The 21,141-nt window shown below is 33.1% G+C and overlaps 1 protein-coding gene across 1 annotated transcript; it reads right to left on the reverse strand.

The window, feature by feature from the left end:
* Positions 1–899: 899 nt before the first annotated feature.
* Positions 900–21,101, reverse strand: LOC143251591 (solute carrier family 22 member 6-B-like). Its single transcript, XM_076502862.1, has 11 exons — positions 20,748–21,101; positions 17,564–17,667; positions 15,640–15,795; positions 15,419–15,453; positions 15,010–15,178; positions 13,850–13,997; positions 10,966–11,054; positions 7,214–7,428; positions 6,347–6,528; positions 4,001–4,140; positions 900–2,205 (listed from the first exon to the last, which is right to left on the reverse strand). Exons 1-11 carry the CDS (start codon positions 21,099–21,101, stop codon positions 2,139–2,141), a joined length of 1,659 nt encoding a protein of 552 aa, XP_076358977.1. The 3' UTR covers positions 900–2,138.
* Between the last annotated feature and the right edge of the window lie 40 nt (positions 21,102–21,141).

A 21,141-nucleotide genomic window follows, 5' to 3' on the forward strand; every position in this document is an offset into this window, starting at 1 on the left:
ACAATTAAAATATTTTTGTGGAAGGGGTTACAACACGAACTGAAGAGATTTAAGAGTAGGCTTTGAGGGTTACTGTACCCAAATATAGCAAGAATGATTTAACTTAAACCCCAAAGGAAACATTCATGTTAATATGTGAAACCGAAAAAAAGAACTGGTTTCATCCCTCTACAATATGTCGTCGTGGATGTGTTATAAGATTGACTGTTAAATCCCATAAGTGAATTAAATCAGCATACGAGTTGACGGCATTGACTAGCCGTCTTTTTTCTAGTCTATAACTTTAAATTGGGGACGGTTAGCGCAGATAACTCTGGAGTAGCTTGAAGTTAATGTAAGAAAGAACATTGATAAATCTAAATTAAATGGGTAACGTATCTTATTTGCTGCTACATACAAATAAGATTTAAAAATGCAAATAAAAATAATCGTTGTGAGGATAATAAACCATTCTTCGTTACGGTTGTTTTCTATGCAGAAAGTTACATATTGTGTTACCTGCACTATTTTCTGTAGGGACAAATGAACACCGGATTTTAGTTTTCAGTTTCATATAGTTTCCTCTGATTTATAATTTTTTTTAAGTGTGTCCTTCTAGTGGCTGAGCAGTGAAACTGAAGGACTGTAACTCAAGAAAACTGGGTTTAGATACCTGTAGTGGGGAGAGAACAGTTAGCTTATTATATAGATATATTTACATAAAATTCACTCTTACATTATGTAGTTTCATGCTTAACTTCTAGTAAACAAACTACAATTAAAACAGATCAAATGGATTATATATTGAAAGGATCAAGGTATCAATTAAAACAGATCAAATGGATTATATATTGAAAGGATCAAGGTATCAAAATTTGAATTATTATAACTGCAGATATGATGATAAATGTTAAAAATAACATAATTATGAACTAAGACCATACCAACAATGTTTCTACATATTACAGAATATTTCTATAGTTGTGAAAAGATAATCAATACCCAACAAAATTCTAAACTTTGTTAAACGACTTTGCAAAAAAATCTTTTACACAATTTAAAAACATTTTCACACCAACTCTGTAAGTCCAATAGGACTGTAAATACAGGGGAATGTTTTATCTCCTCCCTTGAAAAGAGGTCTGACATTGCCCAACTTCCAACTTTCTAGCACCTGTCCACCATTCAAAGAAAAAATTTACTACAAGTGGCTCACACATCGAATCATTATCGTCTTTCAAATCCCTAGTGTTTATTATCTATCTAACATTCTCAGCCATTCTTTAAACTTCCCAGTTCTAATTATTAGTTCTACATTTTCAGTCAACCTTTTTCTTTATAGTTTTCATATCCTAAGTTTTGTTTCATCAATACTTTCATATTCTGTAGTCTTCTAATTCTCCAGCTATTGTCGTAAATTTAAATTTAATATTTTTATAATGTTTTTATTGAATGTTTATCCTTTACGTCATTTCTAACACAACCCGTTTAAGTAATATTTTTTCCTGTATAAGTAACTTTCCAATATTAAATATTTAAGAATGATATTTTGAAACTTTTCCACATTTGATCAGTATGTCCAATTAATGCATTTACCCACCTATAGAATATAATTCTTGTTTTACTGCTTCAAAATATGTATTTGGAATGTTTTTCCCCAAAATATCACCATTTTTGTATTTCCATATCCATAAAAACATCAAAGTTAAATGGGAAATGAGCACTTATACATAGATGTTCTATAAGCTCTACCCTATCAACTCGCGTGTTCGAATCCCCGTCGCACCAAACATGCTCGCCGTTTCATCCGTGGGGTCATTATATGTGATGGTCAATCCCACTATTTGTTGGTAAAAGAGTAGCCCAAGAGTTGGCGGTGGGTAGTGATGACAAGCTGCCTTCCCTCTAGTCTTACACTACTAAATTATTGACGGCTAGCGCAGATAGCCCTAGAGTAGCTTTGCGCGAAATTCAAAAACAAAGAAACCCACGCGATAAATTTTTGTTTTACTTATTAAAATTACCACTTTTACCTCTTAGTACCTGCGAAACAAATATTAGAATCGTCACAACAAACTATTTTTCTTAAAATATAAGTTAATAAAACATTTCTAGTATGCAGTTAAACATAATTTAACATAGATTTTATGCGTATATTTTCATGCTGTTACTGGTTCTGGAAGCTCAGTCTCTTCAACTGGACCTTTTGTCTCATATACGGTCAGTCTATAAGAAAGGATATGAATGTAACGAATTGATATGTTTATTTTGAAATATAAGATAAATGTTACTGTTTTACATATATTTCCAAATATATTCTTTAGTTCTAACTCAAACACAAGATAGATGGCGCTTTAGGTATTTAATCACAAGCATGGGAAGTTGACAATGTTCAGCCCTGTGAGCTTAGCTCAGAAATACTACGCAACATTTTTCATCTTTCCGTCAGTTTCTTTAGAACACTTTAGATATGCGATTAACTAAATACTAATAAACCAAGGCAACAACAATAAAGTTACAGCTTCTTTAAAACATTTCAAATCTTCGTATAATTGTATAATAGGGAAAACCTTGTTTCAAACATAAAAGGAGACTTATTGCTTATTTCCCCAAATAAGCTCACATCTAAATTGGGTATAACTATCAAAATACCCGCGTCTACTTCGGAGTTCAAAGTCCCCCCACAGTTCATAGAGGCCCGGCATGGCCAAGCGAGTTAAGGCGTGCAACTCGTAATCTGAGGGTCGCGGGTTCGCATACCCGTCACGCCAAACATGCTCGCCCTTTCAGTCGTGGATGCGTTATAATGTCACGATTAATCCCACTATTTGTTGGTAAAAGAGTAGCCCAAGAGTTGGCGTGGATAGTGATGACTAGCTGCCTTACCTCTTGTCTTACACTACTAAATTAGGGACGGCTAGCACAGATAGCCCTCGAGTAACTTTGTGCGAAATTCAAAAACAAACAAACAAACAGTTCATAGAGGTCTTAGTATACCAACAAAACTCCTCCATTATCCCCAGTGACATTCTGCTCCAATGTGGTTACTACTCGAAAAACATTCGTTTGAAAATTCGCGCATAATATTTAAGAACGAAAGTTAAATTTGGTTTCGTTAGTTTCTGAGTGTGTATGTACGTGTTTTGGGAAGAGCATAAATACAATTTCAAATATGATGTCCAAGGGATTCTGACCGAGGCGGAGGGGTACAAAGAACGCAATAACTGGTGCCAAATACAGCTACACTCAAAACCTACTCTCGGATACCCCTCCCTCTATAATGCTTCGGTGAGCTCACGTTGTATCCCTCTCTCCCCTTGGTACCCGAAGATGGTTGATATTTAGTTTGTCAAGAATATTTGAGATCATGTTTTAATGCTGGAAAGAGTTAGACATTTCCGTTTATAATTCATATAGAAAAACGATGAAATTTTACACAAAATATGTGAAATATATTGTTGTTGTTGTTTTATTAATTAAAAGTAAAGCTGCATAATTTACCATTTGCTCTGTATTCACCTCGGGAATCAAAACCCAAAGTATTTTAATTCTTTGAACATGTAACTAAGCAACCAAGTGGAACAATTGGACAGCCAAATTACAAAGTAACCTTGACAATAATTTTGCTGTCATTTGAAACATCAAGAACTAAACTTTAAATTCTCACATAATCCTAACAACAACAAAACATTCCAACTTTATTTTATAACAAACTAAATGTATGGACTGATGACAGTCTTTTGTTTTGATTTTATTAAACACAAAGTTGAACAATCTGTCACCTGTATTGTAGTGACCGCAGGTATTGAATCCTCATTTTTAGAATTATAAGCCCTCCAGCTTATCACTAAACAGCCGGATGGGAAAAAAAAAAACGTGTTAGAATCATATATTTACAATAAAAAGTAAACTTCAGAATGTTGTTCTCTGAATTCATATTTATTAGAAAATATTCACTTTTAATACTTCAACACCGTCACTGTCATGGTTTATTATAAATCAAAATTAAAAGCTCACTTACTTCTCTGGGTTCTCTATCTCCAGTATTGTGTCAGGAAGTTGTCTGTTAAATGTTTCTGGTAGAAGGAAGACCATAATGGCTGCTATTATTGACAGAACACCATAGATTACTGAAGGTACAGCGACGTGCGTGGATTTACTCTAAAGTAGAATATAGAAGGACTTATTGTGACTTATTCTTAAACTTATGAATAAATTAGGAACTTTAAAAACAAGTCATCTCTTAAATGTCTTTTTACAAAGACAATATAAGTTTAATTATAATTTTTGTTTTTAAAGCTATATTGTTACAAATGCATTTCTTGTCAAATAGCGAAGGAATATAAACGATCTGACAAGCTGTTAAACACTGTTATTTTAAACAACACTTCACTGTGTTTGGAACTTTTGCAATGAAATAACATGTATTATAATTCCGGACGGATTACTTAGTTTCTATCGTGTCTAATTCATTTATATTCAACATAATGGTACGGTCTACTTCATAATAAACCAAGGTGTATTTCACAGTTACAAACTGGGCGAAATAATATATTTATTACTATTATGGCTAGTGAATTACTAAGGAACGACGTATTAAGTAAAAAATATGAAATTTTCATTTTGAAAAAATTATCAGTTATTTATGTTTTCAAAATTTTATTTTACCTGCTATTCAGAAAGTGTTTTCACAACATTTTATTTTGTGATTAAAGGTTGTGTTTTATAAGTCACTAGTAAGACAAGAAGGTAAGAGTTTAATTCGCTGATTATTACAAAACGTCTGTCACATATTATATTACTCATCCAGTAATAACTTTCACCAAACAAATGTGGTAGTGACTTGAACCAGGAACGTCTCCGTTACTTTGCATTGTAGAACCGAAACTAACACTGTAGGATGAATAACGAAGGTTTTCCTACAAATGTCACTAAAGGAAAAGGAAGTAAAATTACAGGATAAACAACAGATATCTTTTTATAGATTTTTGAATATCACAAAAAGTGTTTGTTTTGGAATTTCGCACAAAGCTACTCGAGGGCTATCTGTGCTAGCCGTCGCTAATTTAGCAGTGTAAGAGTAGAGGGAAGGCAGCTAGTCATCACCACCCACCGCCAAATCTTGGGCTACTCTTTTACTAACGAAAAGTGGGATTGACCGTCACTTATAACGCCCCCACGGCTGGGAGGGCAAGCATGTTTTGTCGCGACTCGGGCGCGAACACGCCACCCTCAGATTACGAAGTGCACGCCTTAACGCGCTAGGCCATGCCAGGCCAAACAAAAAGTGACATTACAGGATGATCCATTAAGTTCGTTATGTGATTGTTAGTTTAGAACTAGTAAAGGAATTTTATAATAAACAGATACTACTTGTATCAAATTTTAATAAAATTACACACAAACATATTCAAAGTGCAGTTGCGTCAATTATGTTTGATAACTGCCCGTATTTGCTGTGAAGTTTTATTTTTTTGTTTCATACCAAAAGTGTGGTGAACATAGCCAGGTAGTCTTTATATATATAAAAATTAAAAACCTTACGAGAGCACTTTCCATAGGTTAGCTTATTGGTTTTGAATTTGGCGCGAAGGTACACGAGGGCTATCTGCGCTAGCCGTCCCCAATTTACCAGTGTAAGGCTACACTAAGGTAGCTAGTCATCACCTCCAACTCTTGGACAACTCTTTTAACAACAAATAGTTGGACTAACCGAACATTATAACGCCCCCACGGCTGCAAGGGCGAGCATGTTTTATGTGACGGGGATTCGAACCTACGACTTTCATATTACGTGTCGAGTGCCTTAAATACCTGACCACGCCGGGACCTTTTTTTTTCAGGGACAAACTACATTTCTAGTATTTTAAGTTATATCACTTAAATGTTTGTTTTGTTTAGCGAAAAGCTAAATAATTGTTTGTCTAGCGATTTTTATGCTGAGAGGATCCAACACTAAATTATAGTTCTTCGAGCTCTAAAACTTAACGTTAAGTTGACTAAAATTCGACTAAATTCTATTTATCCTTTTATTTATAATTTAATTCATTTTCTATTACATGTGTTAGTTGATTTAATCTACATTGTGGTCACCTTGTCATGTGAAAATTTTAATATATGAAAAATGTGATCGTGCATAAGGCATAGGCGGTCAATGTTTCCACATAAATATAATTAATGTCTGGTGAGAGGCAATACATACTCTGGTATACTTTAATACATAAATGTTTCTTGAACGGCTAGAATCTCTTAAGGTTGTTATAACTCAGTTTGACTTAGTAATCTTTATCTCGGCTTGTATCTACAAGGATGAAACTTAATCCTGGTATTCAAATGTTTATCACAACGTAAGTTTGTTCTAACTCACCAATTCACGGACGAAAGGAGCGATTGCCCCTCCTATTTTTGAACACATGATAGAAGTGCCAACTCCCACTGTACGAATAACAGTGGGGAACACTTCTCCTCCATAGAGAAACATAATACCATCAGTAGTGGATATGAACATCTTTCCTATCATAGTTAGTAAAATCTTTGTCGCCACCATATCTGTGTAAAATAAATATATACATTTAAAACACCATTAATCCAGTTACCATTAAACTACAGTTGTAAGTTAAATACAGATATGATACCTTAAAAACTTAATTTATGTCAATGAATTTTTGACTTTTATAAAGATATCACAGGAAAATAAATTCAACAAACCGTCATTGTCATGACTAATGATAAACATACAGTTACAAAAAGTAATATCAGAATAACGAGATTATTATTTGTCATAAAAATAAAAAATGAGAGAGACAAAGAACACTTATCTCACGAGATACTTTTATATACAACACAGTAACCACATTTTCATTGAATATTTAGAATCATGTGATTTTTTACACTTAACAAATATAGCTTCCAGTTATTTTAGTTTGTTACACGTTACGAGTATGAAAGCATGTTAGATGTTAAAAGTAATTTCTAGTTTTTAATTAAAAAGGACGTCATATTAAAAATAAGGTAAAAGTTTAAAATGCAAAATAAAACTGTATTTGGCCTAAAGCCAAAATTAAAAGATTCTACATATTTCGGTAGTTTTACAATGCCATCATTTTAAATTTCGTCTTAGGCCAAATATAGTTTTATTGTGTGTTTTGAACGTTGATTTTATTTTTGGTTTTCTTATTTATTCTAGAAGTTGCCAGAATTTAAAACAAAGATTTTTCACTACTTTTACACGAACCTTCCGGAACAGCAATCACCAGAACACAGGCAATACTAGTAACCACAAAACATACTACGAATGGTGGTTTTCGTTTCACGAACTTTATTAGTAATGGGGCCGCTACACAAACAGGGATTTCCACGGCAGCTGAGATTAAGAAGTTGATGTACATACTGCCTCCTAGTCTAGCCGAGTCAAAGGTCAATGCGTAGTACAGAAATGATGAAACAAAACTAGATAGTAATACAAAATAAGTTTATTAAAAAATCTTTGACAAGAAAACGGTTGTGGTTGTCGTAGGTTAATGTTTAGTTTTCTATCAGGTACCAACTTTCTTTGGATAGAGCTACACATTTTCAAAATTTTCTATTTTGCCAATTCACACAAACACACACACACGTACGCGGACATGACACATAATTCTTTTTCACACTTCTCAAACTGTTGCACACTGCACAAGTATCAAATACGGAAGAGACAGAATATCACTGAAACCGGTTATAAATTCAAAGTCCGCATCCATTGGCTCACTGCTTTATAATCGTGGCTTTTATTCTTTAATAGTCAACAAACGAAGTTATATAAGTATATTTATAATACAAGTGTCAAATCGTCCTGGTTATTAATACGTTCGGTTCAGTGTAAACATAACTAAAATATTTTAGTTGAGAAAGTTTCATTGAAATACATGGTTATAAATTATTTAATATGGACAGTGTAGTACAGAGAGAGGGAGGAGTGGCTGTATATATGTAAAGTGTGAATTACATCCTCTTCACGTTGAGAATATCAAAGATAACAGCAAGGAAATTGAATCCATTTGGGTTTTTGTTAGTGGATATCAAGGAAAAAAAGCTCTTAGTAGAAAGCTGTTACAGACCACCAGATGATACTAATGAAATTATTGAGAAACTTTACAGCTGTTAATTAAGTCATAATTATTGGTGATTTTAAGTTCAAACATATTGATTGGGAAATATTAGAGTCAAGCTGTAAGGGAGAAATGTTTCTGAAAACTGTTCAAAATGGATTTATTCAACAATTGGTTAAGGACACAACTAGAAATAATGCTATTTTGGATTTATTGTTAATGTCTAAAACAGAAAAAGTTAAGTGGGTGAGAACTGCAGAACACCTAGGTAAAAGTGATCATTGCTGAATTATGTTTATCTTGCTGTATTTGGAATACAGTAATAATGATATTTCGATTCCTAATTATAAATAAGCAAATTTTGAAGGAATACAACAGGGTTATCTGTTGTGAAGTGGGCAAGTAAATTATTTGGAGACACTGAACTAATGTGAAAATATTTATAGACAATTTTTTCAAAATCCAAAACAAATTTATTCCCTTACTGAGAGAAAAGGGTAGTTGCAAGTAAAAGACCAAGTTGGATCAAACAGGGTGCAATAGATAAAATGAAAGAATACCATTACAGAAAGCTGATCAAACAGGAAATTGCATCGTCGAAAAGAATGTATGAAAAAATAATTTGGCTGAAAACATACAAATTAAGAGTAAGGGGTTTTAAGAGCTCATTAGGGGTAAAAAAAATATTAGTATGGGGACAGGAACCTTGAGAGGTGATAAAGGAAGGCTCGAAGCTGATGATTATGAAATGGCTAAGTTGTTAAATTCTGCTTTTTCTTAGTTTTTACTAATGAAGACTCAAGCAATATTCCTTATACTGAACAATTGATAGTTGAAAAACAAAGTTGAACATTACAACTGCATAACTCCTGAGCTTGTAAAAATAAACTGGAACGTTTAAAGAATAATAAGGCTCTTGGACAAGATAATATTGCCTCAATGGTTTTAAAGGAGGTCAAGGATTGGATATGTGAACCATTTGTCACAACTGAAGAGTCGACAAGTACCAACAGATTCGAAATAAGCTAATGTCTCAGGTTAGGTAATAGAAGTTGTTCCAGCAATTATGGGCCTATTAGTCTTACATTAGTTGTGGAAAAGGTTTTGGAAAGTTTGATAAAAGAGACTATGCAAAGTTATTTAACAAAGTTATCTCTGAGGATAATGGTGTTGATTTAGATTTTGTATCTCGATTTTTAGAAAGCATTTAATAATGTGCCACATAAAATGTTTGTATAGAAACTTATCTTTATAGGTGTAGAAAATAAGTTAAATAATTGCATAGAAGACTGGCTAGATGTAAGAAAGCAGAAGGTTATTACAAATAAAGTTCAGTCAAACTGAATTAATTTTCAATCGAGGTATTTCAGGGCTCAGTCTTAGGACTATTGTTCTTTTTGATTTGTATTAACCACATAGATGAAGGAATGGTAAATAAATTACTTACATTTAGTGATGATATCAAAGTTTTGGATCCTGATCCCTGTGAAAAGGATGCTGTTCCATCACAAAAGGATTTTAATCATTTAAGCAGTTGAGCAAATCAATAGCAGATGAGTTTCAATTATGATAAAGGCAAAATAATGCATGAGGGTTTTTATAATTAGAATTATAAGTATAATTTAGATGGTAATAACCTTAACAGTGTCATGAAAGAAAAGTACCTTGGTATAATGGCTAATTAGTCTTTTAAGCCATCCAAGCAGTGTGCTGTTGCTAGTGATAAGGCAAAATGGCATAGAGAATGGGACAGTGAAAATTACCAATAAGTCATTTGTTGTCCATACACATTATCTTATGTCATGTTAAATTGACTGAAGTTATTCAAATCCTTTCATCTTGATAAATATGTTGAACTTTACTTGTATACTTTGGTTGATTTTATTCAATAATAATTTCACATAACTAATAATGACAGTACATTTAAATACTCACTAAGGTATTAATGAAATAAAGATATGAGGAGTTTTGAAATATATAAACTCAAGTTCAGTGATTTTAATCATTTCTAACTTTCAAATTATCGTTCTCATCTGAGAGTAGAAGTCCATCATGTCTGGGTAAACTTGACACATTTTACATTGATGATATTTAGTAATAGTAACTTTTCAAATCTCAAAAAAAACCAAAAAACCCTAAAACTATCAACAGAGAAACTTGTAGTTCTTCAGAGCAAGAGTTCTTGGTTGTCGAGAAAATAAAGTCACACACATGTTGATACTAAAAACAAAACAAAAACAGTTACTAGTAAATGAAATTAAAATGTTTTAAGAGCAACAAACTTGTTTTAAAAAGTATAAAACCAGGTACAGTAAGTGAGAATCAGAACAGGTTATGCTTAAAGATTCTCATTTATGAAACAACGGTTGTGGTAACAAGAAATAATGTATATATATTTTTAAAAACAACACTAATATTCTGTTTCTCCATTTGTTTATTCGAGTGATAAAAAATGAGGTAATATAGAGAAGTTTCCATAGTAATGTGGTAAACTTAACATTGCATCACGTTGAGTCTTGTGTGGTAATAAAATGAGGTTTCTAAATGTAACCATAGTAACCAGTGAAGTTCTCCAGAATATTTCGTATATCATACTGGTTATAGTGTTCAAGGTTTTATTCATTCGAAGAGAAAAAACAACTTCAATATTACTGACTACATCGGGATTAAAATCATCAATCATGCCACAAATTACAAAAGTTTCTTATCTGTGGATTAATGTTGATTTATGCCACACAAACAATATTGTCATAAATATAAAAATTAATATTTAAAACTTTACATTATTAATACCAACAACGTTTCAATGTTATGTTTGACAATGTATCACGAATACAATACATCTACATAAATATGCTCACGTGTTACATCAAAGCACGTATTGTCGAAGAATACTCACAAAACAAACGTTATTTCTATTGTTATACGTCGCAGCCGTGGAGTCCTGAACAAGTCCAGTGAAGTTAACGTTGATTTTGTTTTCTTTTCCTAAAGTTTAATGAAAACAGAAATAACAAGTAGTAATTATTTACTTTAATTTCAGTGGTTTGAAGATTTGACCGTGAAAAATAACTGAGCGAAAGATGAAAGATTATTTCTAAGTATTCATTAAAAAGAATCCCTTAGTTTATGTCAAAATATTTAATTTTTATAGCAAAGGCAACTTGCCACCTGTTGGTGGTTGAGAAGTTGTATATTATACAGACAAATAGAAGGTACAGAATATGTAATTAGAGCCTGAACAAAGTTTAACGCTTCTTTTCCAAAGAAACGTCTTCCTTTGGTTAAGCCAACATAGCAATGGAACAAGCTGATAGTAAGAGATTGAGTGAGATTTTCATAAGTAAGATTATTTTAAACTTTTGTCTTTAAGATTACTTTTGTTAGTGGTTTCAAATGTCTGATACCTATATCTTTGTTTAGCATTTTTCATATCTATATTATATGCAATTTTTATTTTGTATAATATTTCACAATTTTAGTTACATGTATGATTTTAAGACTAACATAGAACTCGTATTATTTAACAAGAATTATTTATACATTGAAAATAATGATAAAGCAAGAACCCTGAATGATGTATTAATGCAACACAATTATTAAAAGTTTTGGTTTTATTACTCTTAGTTATATCTGTATATAGAATTATTTATATTATTCACTGAAATTAACTTCTATGTCTTTTTGTTTGTTTTGTATTTGTTTTAGAATTTCGCACAAAGCTACTCGAGGGCTATCTGTGCTAGCTGTCCCTAATTTAGTAGTGTAAGACTAGAGGGAAGGCAGCTAGTCATCACCACCCACCGCCAACTCTTTGGCTACTCTTTTACCAACGAATAGTGGGATTGACCGTCTCATTACACGCCCCCAGGGCTGGGAGGGCGAGCATATTTGTCGCCACTCGGGCGCGAACCCGCGACCCTCAGATTACGAAGCGCACGCCTTAACGCGCTAGGCCATAGCAGGGCTAACTATGTCGGTAACTTGCTTTGATCAGTGATACTTATGTTAACGGATATGTATTTTACAATATACTACTTCAATAATGTTGTTCTTTCGGTTAGGCTTACCTCCTGTTTTCACCAAGTAATGATGAATCACCTTCAATGAAATGAGCGATATTTTTTTTTTAATCTTTAGCTGGGTGCTCTATCTCTGTTTAACAACAAAGACGCATTAGACTCTCTGCTGTGTCCACCACAGAATGTCGAGTCCCGGGCCTAGTTCATACTGAGATGACCGGATGAAACAAGGTTTTCAGAGACATTATTCAACTTTAGAAGAATATCTCCATGAGGTAACTATTTTGATTAGACAAAATTCAAGTGACAGACATCTTTTTTTAATGCTTATAATATTTAAGGACTCAAAGTACACGTTTTGCTACGCAGGTTTCATTTTCTAAAGTTTATCATTATATTTTATTGGTTTGTTTGTTTTGAATTTCTCGCAAATCTACAGGAGAGCTATAAGCGCTAGCCGTCCCTAATTTACCAGTGTAAGAATAAAAGGAAGACAGCTGGTCGTAACCACTCACCGCCAACTCTTAGGCTACTGTCTTACCCCTGAAGAGTGGGATTGACCTGCGCTTTATTACGCCACCACAGCTTAAAGGGCGAGCATGTTTGCTGTGACAGGGATTCGAACCCGCGACGGCCCAAATTGCCTAGACATGAAATATATATTTTATCGTTATAGAGTGTGAGCTAAAAATGTCTCTCGAAGAATTTATGATTTCCCTAACTTTTGAGAAGTGTAACTTAAAAAAAAAAACTACATTTAAGGAAAAAGTAGTTGAATTAAGCGAATGAAGATATAATAATGTGTTGGATTATTTTAATTATAATATTAATATTAGTGATTAAAATGTGTGTTTTTCTTATAGCATAGCATCATCGGACTATCTGCTGCGTCTACCAAGGGGAATCGAACCCTTCATTTTAGTGTTGTAAATACTAGCAGGGGAGTAGTAATTAAATAAAAAACTGCTATCATACGCCACTCTTTGACTCTTTTTTAATTTTTATATAGTCTTATTTAGTTCGCTACTATCATGAAATTAAATGATAGAGTTAATTTAAAGAAAATTAATAAAATGATCCAAAAAATGTTATTATAAATTATTTTATAGTTACGGTTTCATTTACTCTGTCTCTGTCTGATGACTCAGCAGCAATCTTCATATATTACGATGCTAAAATCCAGGGTTTAATCCTTACAGTTTGTACAGAACAGTATTGATAATCCACTAACCAGTTTTGCACTTAAAGTAATAAGACAAGAGTTGTTTGTTTGTTTGTTTTTGAAATTTCGCACAAAGCTACTCGAGGGCTATCTGTGCTAGCCGTCCCTAATTTAGAAGGGTAATAGTAGAGGGAAGGCAGCTAGTCATCACCACCCACCGCCAACTCTTGGGCTACTCTTTTACCAACGAATAGTGGGATTGACCGTCACATTATAACGCCCCCACGGATGAAAGGGCGAGCATGTTTGGCGTAACAATATGACAAAAGACGCGTGCAGAAACTTCAGCAAACAGCTCTCCCTCCCACAGTGATCATATGCATACAAACTTTGCCATTTTGATGAGTGTAATACTATTTCTTTCTCTGCATGTGATGTACGTGTTTGTACTCGTAAGTTGTATACAAATATATAGTGTGTGTGTTTGCTTAACCCTCGATATCAGTAAAAGTTATATTCCTACGCACGCTTTTGTTAGATATGCAAGAAATACATGTTCAGAATTCTTCTTCAAGTCTTTCATTATATAAATTAATTACCAGTTCATTCTTGGTTTCCAATATCTTCATCGTGTGATTTAGGTTTGAAACACTTAGTTTATTGACACTAAGAAACTTCCTGATGGTATTCTCTGCATCTGTATACCGCTTTCTGGTAAGAAGCCATCTTGGAGATTCTGGCAGGAACCTAAAATATTAATACACATCTATGGTTAAAGATTTTATTGAATATATTAGTACTATATCTACAATAGTATTATCACACGTGTGGTAATACTATTTATACAAATATACCATCATACAAGTATTAACACTATTTATAAAATAATACTATCACGCAAGTATTAGTACTCTTTATACAGTAATACTATCACACAAGTATTAATACTCTTTATACAACAATACTATCACGCATTTATTAATACTATTCTACAATACTATTATCACACGAATAGTAATACTATTAATACAATAATTTTACCACAGGTATGACATTAGGATTAATAAAAATAATGATGGCAGCTGTTACATATTCCAGAAAAAATATAAACAACGTAATTATAAACTATAGTTTTATAATACTTAACACTAATTCGGTTAGAAGAAGACCTGAGCTACAAACACATAGCAATGATGCTAAAAACTTATATATCGTTAATTAAGTATTAACATTGTACAAATGTATCATTCGATGTAAAAATACATAATTGGGTTAACATTTATAATACTGGATTCAATGTCTATTATGAAGGATAAGACATTCAATAATTAATGAAGATCGTACAAATATCTTGTTTAATTAGTTCTGTATATACGACAAAAAAGTTGGTTTCCTTACTTATTAAATTCGACTAAATGGACTATCGATCATTCCGAATATCGGTCTGTAAATAGTTTATGAGTTTTGGTGACGTTGTAATGAATCATTAAAGTAATCGAAATATTTTGCTACAATAAATAGTATAAAGCATTAAACCTGTGATTTAGAATTTTATTAATGCTACAAATACTTCTGAAGTAATCAAATTGTGATACAACTATAAAAAAGTGTTAAGTTTGCTTGTTTTAACGAAAGCTTCATCTGGCTATCTACTGCGTTTGCCGCAGAGAGAGAAATCCCAGATCTTAGCGCTGACCTGCTGCATATTGGAAGTTAAGTTTTTGGTTTACAAGATAACAGAACATATTCCCCAACTCACCACCAGGCGATCAACATCGGTAACCAGCTGCATGCAGTAAAAGCTTCAAAGTACTGCCAGTCTCTGATTAGCCAAGCTAGTCCGGGAAGAATGATTAATCCTATAATCCTACCGAACGAAAATGAAACTGATACCCAAGCTCTATACTCTGGGCTAATCGTTTCCATTACTGCAGAAACAAATCAGAAAAATTCTAGATTACAAAGTGATCTGAATCTGTTTTACGTTATCATACAACTTGGGGGAAGTACATTTGAATAGTTATTATATGAAATAATGCTGGTTTTCTTAATATATATTATCTCATAAAATAAACAAAAGAAAAATAGAAATTTCATAAGTTCTATATATTAAAACTATTACCATTAAAATGACAATACTATATGAATTTTGAAGACACTTGATTCACAATAGAAGACACTAAATTTTGGGAGGAATGAACATCTAAGACAAACAGGGCCCACATTTTGGTTGTGATTATCAAAGATTTAGTTCTGATACCCTTAGTGATAGAAGGTGGTAGAATTATTTTTCACGTACAAGAAAACGAGTTTAAAATATTACAAATATTGCTTACTATAATAACATCATACGGAGATGAACAAGAACAAACTTTCTGTAACTACTTACAAAGACAAACACCTGCATTCTCTATGCCGGCCACCCCCATCGCTGAACAAAATCGGGCGATGTAAAAAAACTGACAAGTTCGGAACAGCTGCGCTTGCGTAGTTTGAAACAATAATCAGACAAAGGGAACCCAGCAACACAGGACGTCGTCCAAACCTAAATGAAAAATGGTGTAAATTAAAAGAAAGAAAAGTCCATAACTTCATAAATAATTAAAAAAAAAGTGATGAGAAAGTCGAGATCCAGAAGTGTGCGTGATCAAAGCTAATGCATCGTGTTTAAGAATATATTGCTTAATAAGTTGTTTTCATACAAATATTGAATTATTCTGGAGCTCACAACATCGTTACGTAAAGATCACGTCACCAAGTTAATTTGTGTTGTGAATGTGAAAGATGAGATAGAAAGGTCATTAAAATTGGATTTATACGTTTGCAAATTGATCTTCTAATAATTTCGGAGCAACTACTGTAGAGGTTATTGTTTTCTTAATGCAATGTTAAATGCTTTTTGTCTACAACGAGGTTTCGAACACGAATTTTAGAATTTTAAGTCCGTAAACTTACAGCTGATCAACTTAAGGAAGTTTCAAAGAGAAGCTAAACTTATTATCTTAAAACGATTTTAGAGATTCAACATGTCGTTATAGTCTATATCACCATGCCCGGTCATGTTCTACCTGACAACCGTGCATTATGACAATAGCCCTTTAACGAAGTTCATGTTACAAAAGACTCTTTCCTATGGATGTTATGCTCAACATACTTTACTCCTCCTGAGTACTTTACTTAAATAATCTGGGGAACGAGAATAAGTATAGCTAGTAAATTGATTTGTGTGTTTGTGTATGAACTAGCAGGAATATCCGTTTCATTTTCATATACTTGAGATATGCGTCAGTTCAACGAAAGTTATGAAGAACCCATAACCTTTCAGCCTCATTTCCAGGCGGAAATCTCCGTTGGTCCCTAAATTATATTTTATACTGTTGCCTGGAGTTTGAATTATTGCGGGTCTTGTTTGAATGGTCCTCTTTCTTAGTGTTGATCTATATTCCGTTGCTATCAACGGATATGAAAGATGCCTCCATTTGAAAAAGTCTCAATATTAACACATCTTTGTCATTTGAATGTAAAACTATTTTACGTCGGAAAAAAATCTGTTACATACTCTTCATAAAAGCAATAAACTTACAGGGCATTAATTTACTTGAAACTCAAACAAAATCAAGATGTAGTTCTGATACATGGCGTTCCATTGAGACTCTATATCGTTCTGGTTGTCACAAGATTTTCAGAGTTGCATATTGAAAATAAATTTATTTAGTATAAAATCAACTCGATTTTCTCTATGTATTGATACTACATTTTGAAAAACAAAAAGTGAAATCGTTCAGACCGCGTCAAGATGTGTTTGTTTGTTTCTGAACTTTGCGCAAACATACACGAGGACTATCATCTCTAGCCGTCTTAATTTAGCAATGTAAGACTAGAAGAAAAGCAACTAGTCACTACTACCAAGTGCAAACTCTTGGGATACTATTGTATCAATGAATAATGGGATTGACCGTTACATTATAACGTCCCCATGGCTGTAAAGATACGTTTTAGTGTGACGGAGATTCGAATCCGCGATTTTCGGATTACAAGTCGAGCGTCCTAACCACCTGGCTATACCGGGCCTTCTTTAGTCTAAAAGTGTGAGCTCATTTCTTTTTTGAAATAGCTCATTGTAAACGTACAAGAGAACAAGCTGAGGGCTAGAATTACACAAGTCACGTTTTGTAATAATAAAACAAGAACAGTAATGATAATAACTTTAGATTATAATTTCTAATATTTGATGTTATTCTATCCTATCAAAATGTTTTAATTAAAAAGAAGTCTGTTTTATAAAAAGGTAAATCGTGCTCTAAAATACTTACTTGTCTCCAAGATGGCCGGCTATAAATACTCCAAACAACATTCCCAACATAAACACCGTTTGGTTCATGGACACGAGCCATTCACGATCGCAGAATAAGTCCCACTGAAAGATATAGAACTTTAGACCTAAATGGGAATTCGGGAATGGGTGAAAATATTTCGGAAAATTTCCACCATGAAAAATTAATTAGTTAATGTTGGTAAATGATACTTAAATAAACGTTCGGTGTGTTTGTGTGTTATTCGCATAGCAAAGCCACGAAGGGCTATCTGCTCAGCCCACCGAGGGGAATCGAACCCCTGATTTTAGCGTTGTAAATCCGGAGACATACCGCTGTACTAGCGGGGTGCAAATAAACGTTTGGACAATCAAGGATGGACATAAGTATTTCTTTATATGCCTTTGGTTCTAGGTTTATTCAAACATATTCTACATTCTACAAACTTCAAGTTACTTTGATATACAATTTGTCGAAAACTCAGATTCACAGACGCAATTTCTCTCTAAAATAACCGTCGTTAAAAATCTGTTAGGCCGAACGTATTGTTAAGATTTATTTAGATCTGTAAGGCTCTGAAGCTTAAAGTCAGTATAACTTTTCTTTAATTATTATAATATTTATACTTTATCATATATTAAGGTTTTTGAAATGTTATTTTGAAAACAATAAAAACAATTTCTTAGAGAATCTGCCTCGTGTTTGACTTATAAATCTGTTTTATTGATTATTCGTGTTGTCCTTGATTATTAAAATTAAAACCTGTCTCATATATAATAAAACAAAGGAATTTAACATTAAAAAAATTGAACACACTTTTGAAAATTTGTTATACTCTGTTGTACACGGTATAGATACGGGATTTACCTTATGGGTTCGCTTTTAGTTGAGATTTATATATGCAAAGACGGCTCGCTTGGGTTGAGAAAATATTTTACATAGAAGAGCGAACAACGTTTCGACCTTCTTTGGTCATCGTCTTTGCATATATATTTCTCTACAAGTGGGTTTTTTCGACATCACTGATTAGTTGGAATTTGTTACAGATCACCAAGTAAAACTGAATAAAGTTATAAGAAACTATGGATTCGGATGTTAATGACTTTCTAATTTTGGGAGATTTTAATTTCATCCTTATAAACTGGGAATAAGGGGCTCAGCGTCGTTTTAGGAAACCCAATAAGGACAATTGTATTTTACATTTATTGTTAACCAAAAAGAGGGACTTGACATAAAAGTAAGCCACACTTTAAGAACTGTGTTATACTCAGGTAAACGTATAACAGGAGTTTCGACAAGATATGTCATTAACTGATAGTGATGAATATATTCTGGTTGAGTTTTAGTGAGGGAATGAATGACTGAAAACAATTGTAATACAATGTGAGAACAATCGTTATTAATTCAAAAGACAAAGACACGTGGTACTTTGCTTACGATGGACTGTTTTCTCTTCACAAAGTCAAGATATTGTCAAACCTTCATGATACTAGGAATTACACTTGCTAAACGAAATATATCTGGTTAAAATGCTTCCATATGACTTGTTATTCTTATACGATACTGATGCGATTGTGATAACCATATAATATCTGTACAACCTTGGAAAGACTTATCCTTAACATCTTTAACGAAGTCACTACAAAAAATGTTCTCCATGATCAATAAAAAGTATCTCCTACTTGGGAAATGACATGGGAACAAAGGTAAATTTAAACAAGATAGGTTTAACGCATTTAGTTACACGCATGGTCTAGTTTTGTAAAACACAACAAAATATTTATACAAGGTCTAGAGGACTAGATTAGATACTTTCTTGTGTAGGACTAAAAGGACGAGTGAAGGCTTCAAAACTAGTTTTCCTGGATTAGAAGTAATAATTTTACATATATATTTTTCTCTACAAGTGGGTTTTCTCGTCATCACTGATTAATAATTTGTTCCATAATTTGTTTGGTTTTAGTTTCATGTAACTAACAAACATGCATGGTATTTTGTATTTTACACTAAGATTGTTTGTTTATAGTTAAGAACAAAGTTTCACTTAGGACTATGTGTGCTATTCCTACCACTGGTTTAGAAACCCGGTTTCTAGCGAAGTTCGTGCAAATACATACCGCTGTACCACTGGTTGGGAAGGGGCTTGACAAGTATTTTATTGTATGTATTGTATTCACCTTACTGTAATAACGTCTTAAAGAAGTGTAATTTAAATAGCTAAGGTTAAAACTGATGTTATAACACCTGTTAAAACACCCACATTTGGTTTCCATGCACGTGGTTGGTATAGCGGAAATAATGCGTTTTGTGATTTCGTGCGTAACCATAAACGAAGCTATACGAAATGGTATGAAAAGAACGCAGTATCACGTACAACAGTTAGGAGAGTAGAAAACAGCAAATAAAGCAAAAGTCTTGTAATTAGAGAAACATTCAGTATCGCTTAGTCATCTCTCCTTGGCAATGAACCAAAATGGTCACGTAAAGTCACTGTGCAGTTTTTACTGTTAATAAGTATGAAAGTGCACAGTGACTTTCCGAACACCCTGTAGTTCCAACATGTTTGTTTGTCATTTACAGCGTTACGTGACGATTTTGGTTCATTGCCATCATATCGATTATAAGCAGACAAGAAGTTTATAAGAAAAAATTACGTAAAACTATAAATCATCTGCCTAATTTACTTCAAAATTCACTATCAACAAATTATTTTTTGACCTCTCGTGATTTCAAAGGAGTGATGAGTAAACGATACTGAATGTTTCTCTAATTACAAGACTTTTGCTTTATTTGCTGTTTTTCTCTGTAGTTTCTCTGATGTCAAAACTTCTGACAGTTTCTTCTATTAACTGTTTCAAATGGAGCTGGAGGACAAAATTTGTTGACTACTTCAGTTAAATATTGATTCACAATGACACAAAAGCATTCTTGAAATTAATAATTTTGTTTCCGAACTATGAATATCTATAATGTTTCTTATTTCACATATAGAAAGGTAATTCAGTTTACCTCGTAAGCTATAAAGTCTGGAGACAGCTTTATAGCTTTACTGTCTAAAAGTGGTTTTATGTTGTCAAATTGTGTTTCAACTATCAGGTTTAACGTATTATTTTTCTACGACTGACGACTGAAAGTAATTACACTGAAAACTTATAAAATGACTTATTTACAGCTTACAGCTTACCTGAGTTATTATTGTGTTGTCTCTAGAGCTGTAATCCCATTTTGTACATGGAACTGTGACATTCTGATCAATAATTACATCCCAGGAATCAGGTAACTGTACTAACGTGTAGCTGTAACTCAGACACTGGCTGAATTCTTGCTTGTTGGTGTCGAACGGTATGGAGATATTCTTCCATTGGGTAACTGTCCAGTTCTCTAATTGGTGTGGTTTGGCACACCAGTGGTCAGTATCGGGAGCCAAAAATGGTAGGGCCAAAATCTGCCATGCCGTCGGTAATCCTCGGCAAATAAGTAAGATTATTATGTAACACTGAAGTCGTCCCAAATTACCTATGACGTCAGTGATTTCCATGTTTTATTTTGGTTGTTCTTTTTTTGACAAATTTCTTCCT

Source organism: Tachypleus tridentatus, chromosome 6 (genome assembly GCF_004210375.1).
Source record: "Tachypleus tridentatus isolate NWPU-2018 chromosome 6, ASM421037v1, whole genome shotgun sequence".
NCBI lineage: Eukaryota > Metazoa > Arthropoda > Merostomata > Xiphosura > Limulidae > Tachypleus > Tachypleus tridentatus.

Coding starts and splice junctions, on each gene's coding strand:
- LOC143251591 (XM_076502862.1), bottom strand. CDS start 21,101: ATGGAAATCACTGACGTCATAGGTAATTTGGGACGACTTCAGTGTTAC. Junction 15,454..15,639: donor GAATGCAGGTGTTTGTCTTT/GTAAGTAGTTAC, acceptor TGTTTGTCTTAG/ATGTTCATTCCTCCCAAAAT. Junction 6,529..7,213: donor GGTGATTGCTGTTCCGGAAG/GTTCGTGTAAAA, acceptor TATTTTACACAG/ATATGGTGGCGACAAAGATT.